At 35.4% G+C, this 19,749-nt stretch overlaps 1 protein-coding gene across 2 annotated transcripts; it reads left to right on the top strand.

The window, feature by feature from the left end:
- The first annotated feature begins 14,370 nt into the window (after window positions 1-14,370).
- On the top strand, window positions 14,371-17,441 carry LOC125217765 (uncharacterized). 2 transcript variants are annotated; one of them, XR_016135801.1, is made up of 9 exons: window positions 14,371-14,515; window positions 14,596-14,674; window positions 14,988-15,067; window positions 15,158-15,224; window positions 15,439-15,516; window positions 16,115-16,348; window positions 16,439-16,652; window positions 16,741-16,811; window positions 17,040-17,441. XR_016135801.1 is itself a non-coding variant. In XM_048119294.2 (8 exons), exons 1-8 carry the CDS (start codon window positions 14,440-14,442, stop codon window positions 16,744-16,746), a joined length of 834 nt encoding a protein of 277 aa, XP_047975251.1. In that variant the 5' UTR covers window positions 14,371-14,439; the 3' UTR covers window positions 16,747-16,950. The 2 variants fall into 2 exon arrangements, 1 of the variants encoding a protein (XP_047975251.1); XM_048119294.2 differs by lacking the exon at window positions 17,040-17,441 and having other exon boundaries at window positions 16,741-16,950.
- Window positions 17,442-19,749: the final 2,308 nt, after the last annotated feature.

Here is a 19,749-nt window from a genome sequence, read left to right as displayed (position 1 = left end):
CCTTAAAAAGTTTCTTAAGGAGCGTATAAGTGATGACAAAACACATTGGAAAAACTTGTGTTTGTATGAGAAGATATTAATAAATCGAAATAAATCAGAAAGAGAAGGATTCCGAGAATATGGAATATGCAGGTATGAGACTGCATATTCCAAAAGATCTTAACAAGGACAATCGCCAATTTGGGAGCCAGAACGTTACTCAAAAAAGGTGAGAATGTGAGCATGTTGTCGAGTAGAAGTTTTCCAATAGACCAAAAAGATTGTCCAATTTAGGGGTGTCGAAACGGGTACCCGTACCCAAAAACTTCAATATTATACTACCCAATCCCGACCCGTATAGTTAAACGGGTAACTCATATCCGCATCGGGTATCCTAATTGACGGACTTCAAATGATATTTTTAAAGTTCACTGATCTAAAATGATACTTAGTTTGACAAAGTTGGTGGAAAAAAAAAATTTCCTTCTAGAGAATATATAAGCAATGTGTGTTATACCGTGTCTCTATTGGTGGGTATTGATACAGAGTCCAAGGGCTATGACCTAGCTAGTTGGTTGTAACAAAAATTTTAAAAATAGAGTAAAAATACTAGTAGGTAGTTTCCAAAACAAACTGTTGGAGTTTAATTATAATTATTTTATTTTTTAAAATTGCAAAGTGACTGTATATGGACCGTTAAATTATGCTGCATCAAGTAGGTATCACTGAATTTATGACCAATCATTGCGCCCAAAAATATGAAGAATACAAAACTTATAAAGACACCTATTCCACCTCCATGCAAAAAAAAAAAAAAACTTTGCGCGAGTTCTTTCTTCTTTGGGATGCCAGAAGCTATAGTCTAGTACTCCAAGCTTAGATATTTTCTATATTTACAACTTTTATTAGTTTGTTATCTCTCACACGTTAATATAAGAGATATGAATATAATAAAAACCTTAGAGCATCCACAGCGGTGTCTCTTATCCGTCTCTTAACCGTCTCATCTCTTCACTATTTATGGGTCCCACTGTACTCTTTTCACTTCATCTCTTAACTAAGAGATAGCATCCACATCAATCCATCTCTTAACCATCTCATCTCTTAACTATTCATTCAATTTCATTTTTCATTTTTATTTTTAAACAAATCCAATTAAAAAAAACACACTTCATTAAATAAAATAAAATTACAAATTAAAATCCTAAAAATAAAAAAAATACATAATTAAAATCCTAAAAAAATAAAAACACACATAATTAAAATCCTAAAAAAATAAAAACACACGTAATTTAAAATACTAGAAATTAAAAACACTTAAAAAACTACTCCGCCGGCGAATCATCCCCCGAAGCCGGTGGCGGTGCACTCGGCTGAAGACCAAGTTGCCTTGCCATCGCCTACATTCCGAGAACATAATGTTCGTATTGGGTAGGCGTCATCTTGGAAGTGTCAGCCATCGTGGAGAGCATGTATACGGACCACAGGGAAGTGTTCGAGCCCATGCCCGCGCCCGCGCCCGCCTGGCTCGATTTGCCCCGGCTCTTCCCCTTCCCCTTCCCTCTCCCTCTAGCCGCCTTCGCCGCCTTGGTCCCTTGCGGCCGACGTCGTGAACCGGAGGAGGAGCCACCGCTTCAGTGGGCGTGTCCCCAGCCTCATGTGAGGCGTTGCCTGATCCGCCGCCCTCACTAGACGAGTAGCCACCCCTCGTGTGCTTCGTACGTTTCGAGCTCGAGGACTGGACACCGCCAGCCCACCGATCTTCGTTTCTGACCAGCTGCCAAACATCGATATGTTTGAAATCTTTTTTGACGTCGTCTTTAAAGACGCGCATAGCCACTCGCAGAATGTCAGCTTCACTGGCTCCGCTTTGGTAATGCTTCGCTTCACCCCTGTAGACCGCACAAAACTTTTTGACATCTTTGTTGACCCGGTCCCAATGACCGCGGAGCATCTTCACGGTGCGGGGGCGACTCCCCCTCGGCTTTGAATCTGTGTTGTAAAGCTCGGTGACCTTCTTCCAAAAGCACAATTTGTTTTGTTGATTCCCAACGATGGGATCGTACGAGACGGTGAGCCAAGAGGTGTATAGAGCCAACGTCTCCTTGGAGCTGTATGGATGACGGCCTAGATCCTCCTCCACCTCCTCCTCCACCGGGGTCTCTTCGTCCTCTGTATCGCGGCTGGCGGAGCCTCTACCGCTGCTAAACGGAACGTATTCCGGAATGTGTTCCTCCTGAAAATTCTCCCTAATTTGGGACAATCCCTGCGTTGCCCTCGGAAGGGGGGGAGGGACGATAGTATGCATCCAGATCGAAATGTGGAGCTTGGTACGGCGCCGGCGTCGACGAGCCTTCGGTGCCCGACATTGACGAACGAGCCAGCGAGTTGTACATGCCCCCCCAGTCGCCAAACGCGTTTAAATCGAAGCCGCCGGAGCCGGAGTTTCCATCACCGGACATTTTTAAAGAAATTGGAGAGGGAAAGAGAAGTGAATTGAGAGAAGAATAGATGTGGTGTTTGTAGTGTTTGTGTATGGAATGGAGAATGAAAGAGAGTAGTGTGTATTTTATAGAATAAGAAAAAAGGAAAAAAAAAAAAATTACCGTTGAAAAAAACGGTAATATTACCGTTAATTAAAAAAAAATTAAATCGATTTTTTTTTAAAAAAAAATTTAAAATTTGCGTCAGATATTCGACGCCCACTCGCGGGGTCAGCGAGTGGGCGTCACGCACCAATGGCCGTGCGCCACGTCGCCCCAGCGCGTGGCGAGACCGTCTCACCAGCTGCCTCGCCGAGACGGGACGCGGGACGGGATAGCGACGAGCCCGGGACGAGATGCGAGCCACAACGGCGTCTCGCGGGCGTCTCGTCTCTCCGAGATGAGACCGGACTGGATTTTGTTGCCGCTGTGAATGCTCTTACACATAACTAGAAACCAATTAAACACTCAATGTATCTAACTTATGCCTCGTGAATTGTTCGATTATTAATATAATGACTAGGCGATTTATTTTTAGGACATTGGGAAAATATGTTATTTCAGGGCTGTGAAGTTGAATTTATAGTATTTAGTACTAACAATTATTCCTACGATTAAAGGATTCAATTCCTTATGTTCATACTCCCTTCGTCCCAAGTTACTTGAGTCGTATTCTATTTCGAGTGTCCCAAGTTATTTAAGTCATTTCTTTTTTTGGCTAAAAACAAAACATCTAATCTCACCTACTTTATTCTTTCTTTTACTTTACTCTCTATTCTTTTTCTTACTTTATTCTCCCATCTAATTTATGAAACTCACTAAACAAATCTTTCTTCCGAAAGAAACGTATCAAGTAATATGAGACAAAGGGAGTAGTATGCTTATTCCGTCTGTAATTACACATCTAACGTTTTTGTAGCCTGGAAATAAAATATATAGTACCTATGTATGATCAAAGTAACTAAGTGGACAAATCAAGAAACCAAAATAAGTGTGATAAGAGTATTGTGTACAAACTCATGGGCGGCCTACCACACATGGATGTGGCACTGCAACAAATATATTATATAAGGACGCAATAATTTGCATTGGAAATTTTTTAAAAATAGCCAAAATTTAAGATGCAAAATAAAGCGTACTTATTTTGTACGCAATACTCTTATTTTGCCATGGCAAGTTACATACGGCAATTTCCTGAGTGACCGGCGCCCCAAGCACGCCTCGAGCATGTCTATGACAACATTGGAATAAAATAGAGAGGGTGGTATTTCCATTTTAAAAAATATATTAGTGGAAATCCGAAAAAAGAAAATGTGTGATGAATGGAGTATAATTTATATTATAGTATTGAATCAATTTTTGAAAATTTTCTAATTGAATATTCTCTTGTGGAAATACTTCATCCGTCCATCCATACTTGTCACTAGTTTCCTTTTCGATCTATCTACGAATACTTGTCACACCTATGATAATGGACCACACATTCCACTAACTTATCATGCTCACATTTAATTATAAAACTAATATTAAAAAATATGACTCACATTTCACTAACTCTTGCAACTCATCTTCCACTGCATTTCTTAAAACTCATGCCGAATCAACTTATGACATTTAATGGCAAACGGATGGAGGAAAAGGTTTAACTAGTGATCCAAATTAGTACATTCCATCCAAATCACTCTAACACCGTTATTTTTCATCCTTCCCACCAGAAAAATTGATTTGTTTGATTCCGACTCTAAAAAAAAGACAAGAATGAAAATCGAGAAAACAAATAATACTAGTCCATAAAATGAAAAAGTGATTACCGAGTATAAGCATAGCAACGGGGAGGGGGGGAGGAAAGGCCGCAGACGATTCCCGGCCCCACAATCTCCAGCAGAAGCTCGCTGCAGCCGCCGTGAACATCAGGATCAGGAACAGGTTCTCCATCGCTGTCGACGTGCACGGCATGGTTCCGTAAAAGAGGACGCCTGAGAGAAGCGGTCGCTGCATCATGCTCGATTAATTACCTCTTCAACCCACAGCCCACCCAAATGCTCCTCTCCCTCAACTCCGAGCTCGGGGGCGACATATTCATTGCCGCAGCTCGCACACTACGACTTCACCAACAACCCCCAAGCGCAGAAGGTCCAAGTGCTGCGTACACGGACTGTACAACGGGATAGGTCTATGCACACCCTTATCCAACCTGTGCTCTAACAGAAAAGTTACCACCAACAGTGGTAAGTGATTTGGATGGAAGGTAGTACTAATTTGGATCACTATTTAAACATTTTGTTACCTAACTTTACAACTTTTTGTACTAATTTGAAACATTCGTAAAACATTTTACATGTACTCAATGATTACCCCCAGAAAATTTAAGACATCTATATCTATACATATATAAAAGGCGAATTTTGGATCGTTTTTTAAAATTTATGAATTCTGAGTATATATTTGAATATTTATAAATATAGGGTATAAAAATGCAAATATTGATGTGAATTTAGTTTTATAATGATGATAATTTATTTATTGTTTAAGCATAATTTAAACATAATGAGTCAATACCGTTACGACTCCATTTTAAAAAAAGGAGTTACTACCGTTACAAACTTAAATTGATATGTTATTATTATAGTAGTACTTATAATTATCAAATTTGGTAGATACTAACATTTTATGTCATAATTTCAAAAGTCATCACATTTTGAATTTTAAATTTAAAGCTTTTATGATTGTGTCAATATCCGGTTCTCAACTAAAAAAATACTACATGATTTTCACTACAATTACAAACTTAAATTGATATATGAATATTTATATTAATTATAATACATTTCACATGTAATGTGCAACATAATTCTTTATTGTTTGTAACATCCAAAATTCTTTATTGTTTAGGGTGGAAAATCCTTCCGATTTTGACCAAATAATATACCATTACCACTACTAAAATAAATTTAGACATTAACCACAACTAAATCACAAACTAATGAGCCAATTCATTTGTATGGGCCGTCATGTCCATTTGTATTCACTAAAAAATTAAATTTCTAATCATAAATGGAGGAAATTGAAAAGTTTTAGAATAGCCTCCCAATTCATTTGTCTGGACTATAAATATATGATTTGATAGTTTATAATTCACCCACTCGATGCTTTATTTTCTGCAAAAGTTTTGCTTGATTTTAGGTATTCTTCTAAATTTTCAACGATATTATTTTTGCTTTTAATATATATTTATACATTGATATTGTGGCAAAAGTTCATATACCCATCAAAATTTTTTTTAATTTACCATCAAATTTAAATATATGTATTTATACTATTGTTATTTTTTGTTTAAAGTTCTTATATAGATGGAGGCAATCTGACTGGAGAAGATGACACTGGCAAGGGGCGATGAAGTGTTGGAGATTATGACTGGAAAAGGTGAGACTATTGGAGATAGAGGCAACCAGATAAAAAACGTTGGGATGGATACTCGAATTCCAGAAAAGAAGATGGAGACGGATTTATTCTTAATTAGTAATAATTTTTTTATTAATTCTAATCAGTTGGTCATATTATTTACAAAGAATTATTACTGAATTTACTAAGTAATATATATTTTTATTTGGTTTCATTATATAATGAATTTTTATTACATATTTTTATGCTTTTAGATTTCGTATGTGTTGGAATCTATGCTCGGTCAATGGAATTTGACCAATTATAATTTCAACGAGACATTTAATTTTGTGAAATTAAATGATATAGCGTCGATCTACGTTCGAAGTAGATGACCGTGGTATATTCATTTTCTCAAATCCGATTCCCGGTGAGTGAGAAATAAATGAGCTATGAGAGAAGCTTAGGAAATAATTAAGAGAGTTAATTATCCCACATTGGAAGTTACAACCTTATTAAACAAGGGATTATTACATATAATAATTATAGTGGACTAAGATGGGTTGTAAAGCCCACACGCGCGCCGCCGCCGCCCGCCCCGCCGTGAGCCTCGAGCCCGAGCCCGAGCCCGAGCCAGTGGCCTTGTCCTTGTCAATTGGTCTTTGGGCTGTTCTTTGGGCTTGGTGCTTGGGTTCTACCCAAGGCTAGCGGGTCTAGTTCCTTTTAGACCACCACCGTTTCCACGTCAGCGAGCCAAGCGGGATGACACCTCGTAACGGTCTTGCAATGATGGCAGCCATCATGGCTGTTGACCCCTGCAGGTGGACTAAGCCTATAAATAGGCTAGTCATTCTAGCATTATAACACACCAGAAACTAGAATTCACATAGCATTTGCATCATACGCTCTCTCCTCTCTCTGCATTGTTTTTCTGTCGAAAGCTTTGCCCTCTCCTCCTTCCAGTTCACCGGAGCTCTGCTGATAGCGGTGCTGCTTCATCAGAGACGTAGCCGTTTTATCTTTGGGGACGAAACGTCAATCTGAAGAGCACTACCGGGGCGTATCTCGTCTTGCGGAAAGAGGACTCCTCGACTCGGCTAATTCCTACTTTACGATTTACAGTTTCGAATTCGTATTTGTAATTTCGTTTCAGTTCATCTTCAGTATTCCTTCTTTTGGGTTGTATTACGCCCGGTTTATATCTTATAACTCCAGAAACCAACAGTATGATGATATTGTTTATAATTTCATAAAATTATTTCGCTATGTAAAATAAGCTGAGGAAAATAGAATGAATCGTGCAACGCACGTGGGTGATACTAGTTTATGTAGAACACAACATTAATTGAATTTGCAATTTTGTTTTGTGGACTGATTTTTGATTGCAGAATAGCAGGTTGCATGGAATTCGACGACAGCACCAACGAGAGGGCGTCAGGCTGAGGGCGGAAAGGCGGCGGCTGGCAGAGAGGATACGAGGGATCCGAACGAGAGAGATGGGAGGAAAGTTGAGAAGACGAAAAAGAATAGGAAGGAGGTAGAGAGAGAGAGAGAGTACGGCGGCGGTGGCGGATTCATTCAAAGATTCGATCTTTATTCACTAGAGAATAAGAAAAAGGAGAGGAAAAGAGAAAAGTGCCGGTGAGGCGGCCGGAAGCTGGTGTTCAGCGGGTTCCACCGATTAGAAGGGGAGAGAAAGAAATGAGGGAATGGAGGAAGGCGTTGGCGTTGCTCGCCGGCGAGGTGGGTGAGAAGAGGTGTAGAGGCGCTGCTTTAGAGTATTAGCTGTAGAAGAAAATTGTTTGTATGTGTAGCAATATTATTTTGGGCTCTAGTGTATTAAGTTTTAGAATTTGTGCTTATAATAATACATAATTTATAATTGAATTTTTTTTTAATTAGTTAGAATTTTTATTGAGTTTTATATATTTCTAACATGTTCCATGCAATTGTAATACTACATTTTTTGAATTAATTGTTTTTATTTAAGTATACAATTTAAGTAAATATGTTGAAATTATGTATATTCTTAATTAAATTATTTATATAGATCTAATTTATAAATACAAATTTATAGAGGGGAAAGAAGTTGAAAGTGGTAATAAATATTAACGGCATTAACGTGTGCTAGAAGATGAGCTTAGAATTTACTTAATTACGAAATATCTGAATAAAACCAAGTATTAATTTTAATGTTTAAAATTATTTATATTCATAAATATATTTTTATGTATATTTCATATTTACTAAGATAGTATAATTCATAAATACAAATTTATAGAGGGAAAAGAAGTTGAAAGAGGTATAAAATATTAATGGCATTAATGTGCGCTAGAAAATAGAGCTTAGAATTTACTTAATTATGAAAGATCCTTAATTATAAATTTTTTGAAGAGCCTGAATAGCGCTTAAATGGTGAAATGAGTACAACTGTACAAGAGTAGGGAGAGAGATACTAATGCGAAGGGAATTGGGAAATGTAAAGTGTCGTACTCGTGTGTTATTGGAATGCAGAGTATGTAGAATTGGGAATAGGAAAAACTAATAGGGGATAGAAAGAATTGAAAAGTTTTCGATATCTGTGTACATTTTTGTAATTCATTTTAGTGTTCAATCTGCCAATTTTGGTAGTTTGGTGATTATGCATTTTGTATTAATCCATAACTCATTTTTTACTGGATGGATACTCTTCAGTTCAAAAAACACAACATCTCAGTGTTTAAAATACAGTTCAAATTGAATGGAACGCAAGAAATGTAAAATTGGGCCATCCTTTCTTGATTTTTAATTTTTATAACTTCTTTACTAAATTATAGATTTACTGAAATGCAGATATAAAATGTAGGGTTACTTTTTCTTTTTCTTTACACTATTTTATGGAGGTATTTTTTTCGGGCATGGAAATTGAATGGAACGCATGAGATGTAAAAGTGGACCATCCTTTCTTGATTTTTAATTTTTATACTTCTTTACTAAATTATAAATTTACTGAATCGCTCACTACTTTTTGCTTTTTTTTTACACTATTTTATGGAGGCGTTTTTTTTCGGACATGGAGATTAGGAAAAAGATGCGCAATATATTAAATAAAAGATAATAAAGTAGAAGAAGAAAAAAGTAGAGATAATAAAGTAAAAGTGAAAAATGTGTTACTTTTTACTTAAAAAAAAAAGTAATAAGAAATGACTATCCTAATATGTAAATGGAACAATGATTTAAATTGTATACATGTAATCTTAATGGAGATTCTAATTAAACCATCATCTAATTTGTAAATGAGTTTTTTGTGAACTTATACTTTTGAAAAGAGTTACCAATAAAAAATACTCCATCCGTCCCATGATAGGAGTCACCTTTAGTGTGATCACGAGTTTTAAGAAATGTAAAGAATAGTGAGTTGAAAAAATTAGTGGAATGTGAAACCTACTTACTATCTATTGTAAATTGAAATGTGACTCTTATTGTGGGATGAACCGAAATGATAAAATATAGCTTTTATTATGGAATGGAGGGAGTACTATTTATTTTGATGCAGTGTGATTACAATGACAAATTTTAAACAAAAATTCAATTCAATATACAGTTATTTAAAAATATTTTAAGATTCAATCAAATTATAAGCTAAAGTACTTATAAATTTAAAATACCAATATTAAATAATTTACCACTCCTATTAAATTTTTTTAAAAAATTGGGTAATTCGAGTATACCCGATTGGGTATCGGGTCCAAAAATTCCATACCCAAACCTGATCTCCAAACGCAAAAAATCGGATACCCAATTAACTGAGTTTTTTTGTTTGGACATTGTGTATTGGATACCCGATATCCATTTTGACAACCCTAATCCAAATTATACTCCCACCGTCCCAAGATAAGCGAAACACTTAATTTGGGCACGAGATTTATGAAATTAATATTTAAATAGTTATTGTAGAGAGAGAAAAGTATAGAAGTAAAGAGAGAATAAAGTAAGAGATGAAATATTTTGTTAAAAAGGGAAATGACTCACTTAAAAGGTATATTACCTATGTACCTTCTTAAAAAGTGAAATATATCCTTTTAAAAAGAAGGTATATAGAAAGGTAAATTATTTTTTAAAAATAAAGTAATAGTACAAAATACATTAAAAAAATATAAAGTGTAATACCTTCTCAAATACATTTGAGAATATGAAAGGAAATGAACTAGAATTAGATTAATATGGATTAATTAATTATAGTTGAGCTACAATTATATTAGTCCATAAGCCCAACAATCATAGAACCCCAGTGACTCTTCATCTATATAATGGTTATTTATTCTCCATTGTGGGGTATGAGAAATAGCGTAACATTAGAAGAAAATACGTAAAGCTTTATAGAGAGAATTCCTAGCATTCTTCTACGGAGCAATTGTACCGGGATAGTTCCTGCATCGGATTGGATTGTACGTGGACCTCGATAGTGGTGGATTCAACTTGCAGGATTCAGTCGCAGAAGAAAATAACACAGCAAGTAAGATTTAGTTCCGTTGTGTTTTACATGCTCAACTTGCAATATGATTATGAATCTAGATCTGTATTCTTGTATGCAAATTCCACTGCGCTCATTAGATGAATACATGAATCCCCAACATAAGGGTTTTTCATGAACAGAAGACAAATATGGTAGCTATAAGATTTTACCTTTCATTGATGGGAAGGTAAAGATACCTCTTCAAAATGGGAAAATGTATAATACCTTCTCAAATACCTTTCCCCTTGGAGAATGGTTTTTCATGAAAAAAAGGTAAATATGGTAGTTATATTAGTTGACATCTCCATTTACCTCTCCCCTTGGAGAATGGTTTTCCATGAAAAAAAAAGGTAAATATGGTAGTTATATTAGTTGACATCTCCATTTACCTCTCCCCTTGGAGATGCTCTTATAGTGGGACATCCCAAAAATGAATATGACTCGCTTATCTTGGGACGGGGAGAGTGTGATTTTTTCCTCTTTGATCTTTAGTCGCATAGAATCCTTTATTTGTTTATCTTATTCTAACTATCCCGTACTCTTTGGTCATTAGTCGCACGTCTCCTTTTTTTAAATGTTTATGATGGTATAAATACTTATCGTAATTAACACATATTCTTAACTATAAACTTCACTCTTTTCATCCTTTTTTTTATAAGCTGCTTCACTTAGAATTTATCTTCACTATTTGAAAATCTTATGTCTCGTGCATAGCACGAGTGATAACACTAATTTAAGAAATATACAACATTTTTGAATTTTATATTCTCACCTACCAACAAATTAATTTGGATAAACATTGAGCTAAATAATTAAAATAACAAAAGAGTTGATAAAATCATGACCTCATTATTCCCTTATTTAATTCATTCAAACTAGTTGAAACATTTTTTTTTACACGAAGTTTAAGAAATTGATGTGTTAGCATATTTTTGAAGAAAACAACGGTAGATTGATTAATGTATTCAACGATACAATCCGAAATAAAAGACCAAAACATAAAGGGAGGATACAAAAAGGAGTTACGAGCAAGAAAATGTGCTCACATATTGTTTGATCGACGTACCCAAACAACTACCACATCAGGTCTCTGTAGTAGTAATTGTTGACATTCCGATATAACGGCTCCATATTCGGACCAATCGGGTGATGTGTTCATAATGGAGAAGACTACTCCTTGTGCATCTGTGTATATGATATCTGGCCCAGGACAGTATTGAGAAACATACCGAAGCGTAGTACGAATGGCTATCGCTTCAGATACACGGGGAGACACAATCCCATATTGACAAGATGAAAACGCATTAAGGAATAAACTGTCGTGCTATAGCAATAAAGAACCTGTGCTGATCATATTGGAATCTGTGAATGTAGCGACATCAGTGTAACACTGCCAGCTTTCGGATGGGGTTGTTCCAGTGCTAAATTGTGAAGGTCCGCGAGGAGCTATGGGGTCTGCTTGAAGGCATGTTCGTTTTCCACCTTGTGTCGTTTGCCATTCTACAAGTGTTTCCCGAGCTTGGTCAACAATTACTCCGGGTGGAAAGCAATTCCCACTCCATACCGCTTGGTTGCGTGCCCACCAAATCCGCCAAGAAATCATAAAAACTCCTCTATCACATGTTGTTGTTTAACTCCTTGATAGTTTGATAACATTCTACAAATGGAAGTGATAAACTTGTTTCACATTTTCCCCAATGTTGCCACACGGCTCTTGCTTTATGACAAGTCAATAAGGCGTGGTTGAGATCTTCATTCGAGGAGCCACGACCGCAAATAGTATCAATAGATATGCCACGTTGTTGTAAGCGACATTTTGTTGGCAACACATTGCGTAACACACGCCATGGGAATTCACGAACTTTTGGGGGGATGTGGAGTTGCCATATCTTCTTCCAATCAATAACATAAAGTGGTTCAGATACTCTATTGAGATATGATGCAACATAATAACCGGACTTCACCGTGTAAATGCCGCATTTATCGAAGTGCCAAATACATCTGTCTGGGATGGTCGGGGAGATAGGGACAAATAGAATGGTAGGGATGTCACGTTTGCTAAACACAGTACAAACTTTATCCAAATCCCATTGTGTTTGAGACTGGTCAAGTAAGTCGACAACGCATAGTTCGGAAGGAATAAAGTTGTTCGCCTGATCAACCTTGAAATCATACTCTCTTGGTAGCCATGGGTCATGTCATACACGAACCCTTATACCATTACCAACTCTTAATCTAAGTCCCGCTTTCAACACAATAGTAGCCGGATGAATGCCTCTCCAAGTGAAACTTCGGTTGTGCCTCAAATTCGCAGATAAAAAACTAACCATTGGGAAAATATCTAGCCTTATAAATGCAGTATATAAGAGAACTTAGAAATTCAGTAGCCTCCAACCCTGCTTAGCTAGCTAGCATAGCCAAATTAAAGCATCGCAAATTCCTAAAGCCTAAACCACCGTTAGACTTTTTCTCACACATCCAGTCCCATTTCAATCAATTCACTTTTTTACCACCATCATCTTTCGAACCCCACCAAAAGGAATTCATCATCTTTTGTAATTCGTCACAGAGAGAATTTGGAAGCATAAAAACACTCATCGCAAATGTGGGAATGGCTTGTACTACAGCTTTTAATAAAATCTCCTTACCAGCTCTTGACAAAAATCTATTTTTCCAATTTTGTATGCGTGCCCACAGTCTGTTTCTAATTTCTAATGTATGCAAAAATAGATCTTTTATTACTTCCGGCAAGGGATGGCAATCCAAGATATCGAGTATGATCAAGAAGAGTGAATACCTGGAAGATACTTGATAAATCTCTTTATGAATCTCGAACAATCAGAACTATAGAAGATGCTAGGGTTTGTAAGGTTCCAATGATTCCAAACCATGAATTTTTAGGTAATATAAATCCGAATTGATATGAGAAATTCAAAAGTTTATAATTAAATCCTACCAAACTGAAAATAAAATATTATTGATTAAAATGTTATATTTAAATAATACTCCTATTTAATTAATTTATATATATTAAATACGAGTCATATTCTAATGCTTATAGTACCCTAATCCAAAATCAAGACTAAATCTCCACCCTTGAATTTTAAAATGAGTGGATGAGATTAAAGCTCACAAATCTCAATAAATAGTAGACAAAATATCAACAAAATGGTAATATCGTCATTATGTTATCATATGATAATTTTCGTGGGTGTTTTTTTATATCAACATTGTGTATTACAAATATCAACAATATGACATTAGAATATCAATACAAGGACAAGAAAATATCAACACATTTTTATTGAGATTGGACATGCATAATATTGAGATTTTGCCTACAATATATTGAGATTTTTTGTTGCATTTGTTGATAAAAGCTGCTTATCAACATGTACGAAAATTGAAATATAATTTATCAAATTTCATCACCCGAACATCGTCGGAACATATGCAATTGAGATCTCGTTGGAATCCTTATTAAATTATCTTTAATTTGATATATTTTTTGCGAAAAAATAATTTAAATCGAGAGAGTTACGTAAATTTAAAGATTTGAGATGATTTTGAGGAGAGAGAAAATAGTTAGTTATAATTACTACATCTAGGATTTGACATTAATACCCTTTTAATTAAATTAATAATTATTTAAATTTAAAATATATTACACTTGACATTATATTAACCAAAGAATCTTCTAATCTAATGGTTGAAATTTGATCTCAATTTGAGATTGGTAATTAGCTATCAATTGATCACATCCCTATTAAATATAATTCGAATATTGAGATTTTTTTTATTTCAGAAAAACCACTTCACTTATGAAAATCTGAATTTCAAATCAAAAGAATTCTATTAGATCTAATTTCGAAAAATTCCAATCGAAAATTTTTATTTTGATAATCTAATTCGGATTACAAATATTTGGTGAGTTCTATAAATAGATTAGTTTGATTTACTTACTAATTTTATCCAAAATGATGACGATGATGATGATGTTAGCGTGCGTGCACAAGCCTACAAAAGCAAATTCTTTTGAAAATAGAAGAAAAAATAGCGAATCCCTAATTTCGAATTTCCCCTTCTGATTGAATCGAAGCCATGTCGCACTTCGGCAGATCTGGGCCGCCGGACATCCGAGATACCTTCTCCCTTCTCGTCCTCAATATCACTTTTCGTATTCCACTCATCCCCTTCTTCACTTGCCTTTTTGTTGCTAATTCATCTCGTTTTTCTGATATTCTTGGAATTATTCAGGTACTACGGCGGATGATTTGTTTCCACTCTTTGATAAGTATGGCAAAGTCGTGGATGTGTTCATACCCAGGGACCGGAGGTAATGCTTTTGTATGTTTGCATTGGTATGAATTTGTGCGTGAATAATGCAAGCAAAATCTGTGTAAGTTTATTTGGGGATTATTTTGTTTGTGGTTGTATTAGAACATTGTTTGAGAGATAATTCAAATGGTGGAAAATTTTGTGCTGGATTAATATGATTGGTACATGTGTGAGTACAAGGAACTCTTTTTGTGATTTCAAATTGTTTATCTCTGTGTAAGTGTGGTTTCACAGTGTCAATTTGTGAGCTGAACTGTTGAACACCTCATACATGTGATATTCGTGTTAAATGTCTTTTAATATGTTTTCAGAACGGGGGACTCGAAGGGCTTTGCATTTGTACGATATAAATATCAAGATGAAGCTCAGAAGGCTGTTGAGAAGCTAGATGGTGAGTTGGAATTGTTTTTTGCGATGGTTTGTATGATAGTGTAAATCTCCGCTTCTCTGTCTTCTGAGAATGATATACTGTGTGGTGCAGGAAGAGTTGTTGATGGGAGAGAAATAATGGTTCAGTTTGCTAAATATGGGCCCAATGCTGAACGGATGTGAGATTTCTCTTCTTCCCTTTTAGAGTTGCAATTTTAAGTTTTGAATATGGGGATTTGGTTGAATTATCTATAAATGATTTCATATTTTGTTTGGTGTGCCTATCAATGTTGAGAACTTGAGTTATATCTTCAACAAGTATTAAACTTTCATTTGGATATCATAGGTTCTTCCGGAATACCAATACTAACAAATCTTTCTGGTTTTTATCAGTCATAGAGGTAGGATTGAGGAACCTGTTTCCAGGTTGAGGTCCAGAGGAAAGTCAAGAAGCCGCAGTCCTCGCCCGAGGTAGGGAACCTTGGTTTTATACTTAACTGTGATCATTGGAAATAATAATTTGTTTCATGAGGTGTGTGTGTGTGTATTGATTTCTCTAAATGGATGCTGATACGTGTTCTACTGGATAATAGCTATTGCTTATTTGTTTTACGCCTTTAGTATTATGAATGCCTACTTTTAATTATAAGTCAAAATCGATAATGACTTTTTCTCTACTGCAGGACAGTTAGCAGTGTTTATCTAAGCTTATTGTAGACATCTTATATGCCCCAACATCTTTATAAGATGTTTCAAGAGCTTATAAGTTAGAGAGATAGAGAGAAAGAATTGTGAATGAGGGCAAGATGAAATGGGAAGGTTATATGTTAGAAATAACAAAAATAATGGGGTTATTTTTGTAAATTGGTTACTGCTCATAAGATGATGAAAAAATAATGTGTTGAGAAATTTATTTTTTAGGAGCTGAAGAGCTGTTGGAGCTTATGTTTAGATCTTTATATATTATAAGCAGTTTAGGAACTCATTTCGGCAAACATTTATAAGCAGTGTTGTTTCTGACCTAATGCTTGCATTCCTCAAGAGCTTAAATCCACTAAGTTGATTACAGGGACAGGGACAGGGATAGGGACAGGGCTCGCAGTAGGAGAAGCGACAGTAGAAGTAGAGATAAAAGCGAGCGTGACTATCCTCGTGACAGGCACAGGGATAAGCGATATCGGAGCAGGAGTAGGTCTCGAAGCCGGAGCCTTAGTGGAAGTCCTGGTTATCGTAGAGAACGTGGAAGAGGCAAATATGATAATGATGATGACGAGAGACGTAGACGAAGTCCGTCTTATAGAAGGTATATCTTTTAACACAATCCGACATCTGAGTTTTATTAGTTTCTACACTTTAATACATATTTTTTATTGTGCTTTGTTGTATATGAAAGTGCTTCTCCTATTCGGCGAAGTCCCAGTCCTCGTAGGAGCCCATCTCCAAACAAAACACCTCCTTCTAGGGATGGAAGTCCTACCATGGATAATTACAAAAAAGGACCAAGCGCATCTATAAGCCCCCCTCCACGCAGTCGACCTGATTCTCCGAGTCCCCCTCCACGTGGTCGTCGTGTTTCTCGGAGCCCCTCTCCACATTCTGAGGCTGATGTAAGTATTTGAAGCTTCTTCCTATACTAATTGACAGAATTTTACCTTCCCCAGATATGTTCAATCTTCCCTGCTATGTTTTGGCCAGGAATGAAGCAGCGAACTTCTTCTTGTGGTATCGTTTTCTTGCTGCTGGCATTGCGTAACTTGATCTATCTTGTAATTATCTATCTGTGGCGGTAGTGGACTTATCCTTCTGTTTTATGTTAGATTCTGCGCCTGCTTAAAATAGTAATGTACCAATCTAAACTCATACCTTTCTGAGGTGGTTTAATTTATGTTTTCAGTAGTTTTATCATTATATGTGTTTCTTATTTAGTTTCTAATTATGTTCTTACCTAAATAAATGTTATTGATAACTTCACTTATATAGAACCCTTTTACCAGCCTTCTATAGTTTGTGTTCCTGAGGATAGTTGGTGGTTGACAAGATGATGCTTGCAGCTATTGAAGCTTCTTTTAGATGATGCAGTAGATGTTGATGCAGCTTTTGTATTTCTCTTTCCCAGTAACATTTTCAGACCACTTGACGTGTAGGTGTCTCTTTCCCAGTAAGATATTGAACCCTTTTGGTGTGAGTTGATATACTTGTTAATTGTTTGGAAAGGTTACTATTTGAGAGGTGTGAGTAATGCCATTGTTATTCTATATTGGACTCTAAAGGAACACATGTAATCATCCAATTAAGTGCTAGTTTGAGAGAGGGAGAATTATATTATGAAAAATGGAAGTCGGCATCATGTAGCATATCATAATATAATTTTGTGTGACGAATTACCTCTTACCTAACTTGCATATGTTATCACAGTTATTCTATCCACTAATAAGACAAATCTTGGAAATTTTCTGGTGCCTTGTATCATGCTCCTTATGATAGATACTAGTACAATTTATTTGTTGATGTATACTTTAGGTATGACAAACACACTATTATTTGATAAACAAGTTTGTGTGGTGAACTATTAAGATGAATAGGTGCCCCCTATTATTATACATTTATACTCCTATGTTTATGAAGCTTATCTATTGATTAATTTATGTATGTAGAAGAGTGTGGAGTAAGGCCTACATACGCGCGATCTGATGCGGTACATGTGTCATTTGATCTACACGCCATCTCTAAATTTAACTAAAACTAATTACAAAATTATTTCTTTCAAGTCTACTTTAATTTCTTGCATCGCACTCACGCATATTCACTTTTTTTGCTATCATCTCTTGTAAAGTCAATGCTATAAATTATTGCATTTGACTTTTTACTTTTCCCTCATTTTTCCTGGATTTCTATGCAAATCAACACTTAAGTGGATGCTCTTACCTCAAGGTTGTCTGCATAAGTTGTTCCACAGACATTTTAATTCGATGACTTGTATTTTTTGCACTGCATAATGCGTCACTAATGCATGAGATGATCTCTACTTAAGTTGTCTACCTCCACATATATAATAAGTGTTCCATGTCTAGGTATGTTGATCGGTCCCAAAGGCCGTCGTAATAAATCATGATGTGTTGTCTCACCGTATAAGATTAGTAGTGACAGAGCCTCGATGGTGCATCCACTGTAGCTTCCCACTGTGGTGCACCACCGTGAGCCTCAACGGAACACAATCATGGGCCTCGATGGAATGGATTCTATGGTGGTACTACTTTTTTGTGCTCCTAAAACATGTTATTGAGTAAGCAAGTATAATTCAATTAATATTCATAACTATACACAAATTTCATGTGAAATCCTTAGCAATCAACCATCGTGAGCTTCAAAACAGTACGAAAAGTTCAAATGTCGCAACGTTGTAAGGATTTATTATTGCTTATTAAATTACTTTTTGTTTATACCTTGATAAGAATATTTTGTAATATTTAATATACATATATATTTAATGAAGTTTGCTAAAGTTGTAACCGTGAATAACTAACACAAAGCTGGATGTAACAAATCTACTTTTTCAATACTTTTATTTTTAATATTTTTGCGAAAAATTGAGAAATAGGTTTAAAAATAGCATGTCAGTTACAACCATATAAATGGATATTTAGTTTTAAAAGAAATATCTAATAATAGAACTTCTGTAGAAAAGACTTACTGATTAAGTTATGCAATTATGAAAGCCATATTTTCTCCTATATACCCAATATGTAATGTGTACGAAAGAATAGTTCATATACACAATTGAAGCTACAAAAACGGTCAAATGACTTTGGTCTCACTTGCCATTAATTAATGGTGTAGAATAGTAAGAACCAAAACCACATTGAAAATGAAAAAGATGGTTAAATAGTTTTATTAACTTGATGAAAAATATTAGGGCAAATATTTAGGAAAGATAAAAGTAGGTGCATACACGCGAATTTCTCGTGCGAAAGAGTGAATATAGTCAGCATTGTAATTTATTAAATGAATGGAATGGTGTGAATAAAAATGAATTGACTCACGATTCCTGCTACCTTTATTGCAGAATAGAGTATTCCTTTACTTGGATTTCACATTTTTCACATTTTTTAGGTTGGACTTTATGCAAAATCCAATGCAAAGTTGAAATTAGGCATGAATCCCTATGTTCTTCTCACCCAAAAAGGAACACCATCAAAGCCTTGGGTGTCTTTGCACTTTCCCAACTGTTTGTAATTGTATACTTACTCAATTTGCATAATGAGTACGAATTCTATTAAAATAATATTACTATATCTCCTATTGTCAAACTAATTTTATAACTATATAGGATCTTGAGCACAACGGACGCATTGTCAGCAAATTTCTGGAGTAAGATCTGAACATATTAAATGGCACTCCTATAAAATAATGGAGCTTTTACTTTCATACCCTAAATTATATTACCATTAAATTTAATATGAAATTGAAAATTCAAACTAAATCAAATTAAACGATGGAATCCAAATCATAACCAATAAAAAGAAAAAGCAGAAAAAAAAATAAAAATTAATAGATTGTTTTCATTGTGGGCTGCATTTCATAATTATCATTATTATTACACCCTTTTCAGCTGTCCCTCAATTTATTTCTTGGCAGCATCATGAATATTGATTCATGTCTGTCTACCTTATGGAAATTAATCCATTCCATCATAACTAACAAAAA

Source organism: Salvia hispanica, chromosome 1 (assembly GCF_029641045.1).
Source record: "Salvia hispanica isolate PSC_SH4W2 chromosome 1, Shi_PSC_v1, whole genome shotgun sequence".
Lineage (NCBI taxonomy): Eukaryota > Viridiplantae > Streptophyta > Magnoliopsida > Lamiales > Lamiaceae > Salvia > Salvia hispanica.
This window is presented reverse-complemented; position numbering and strand designations above follow the sequence as displayed.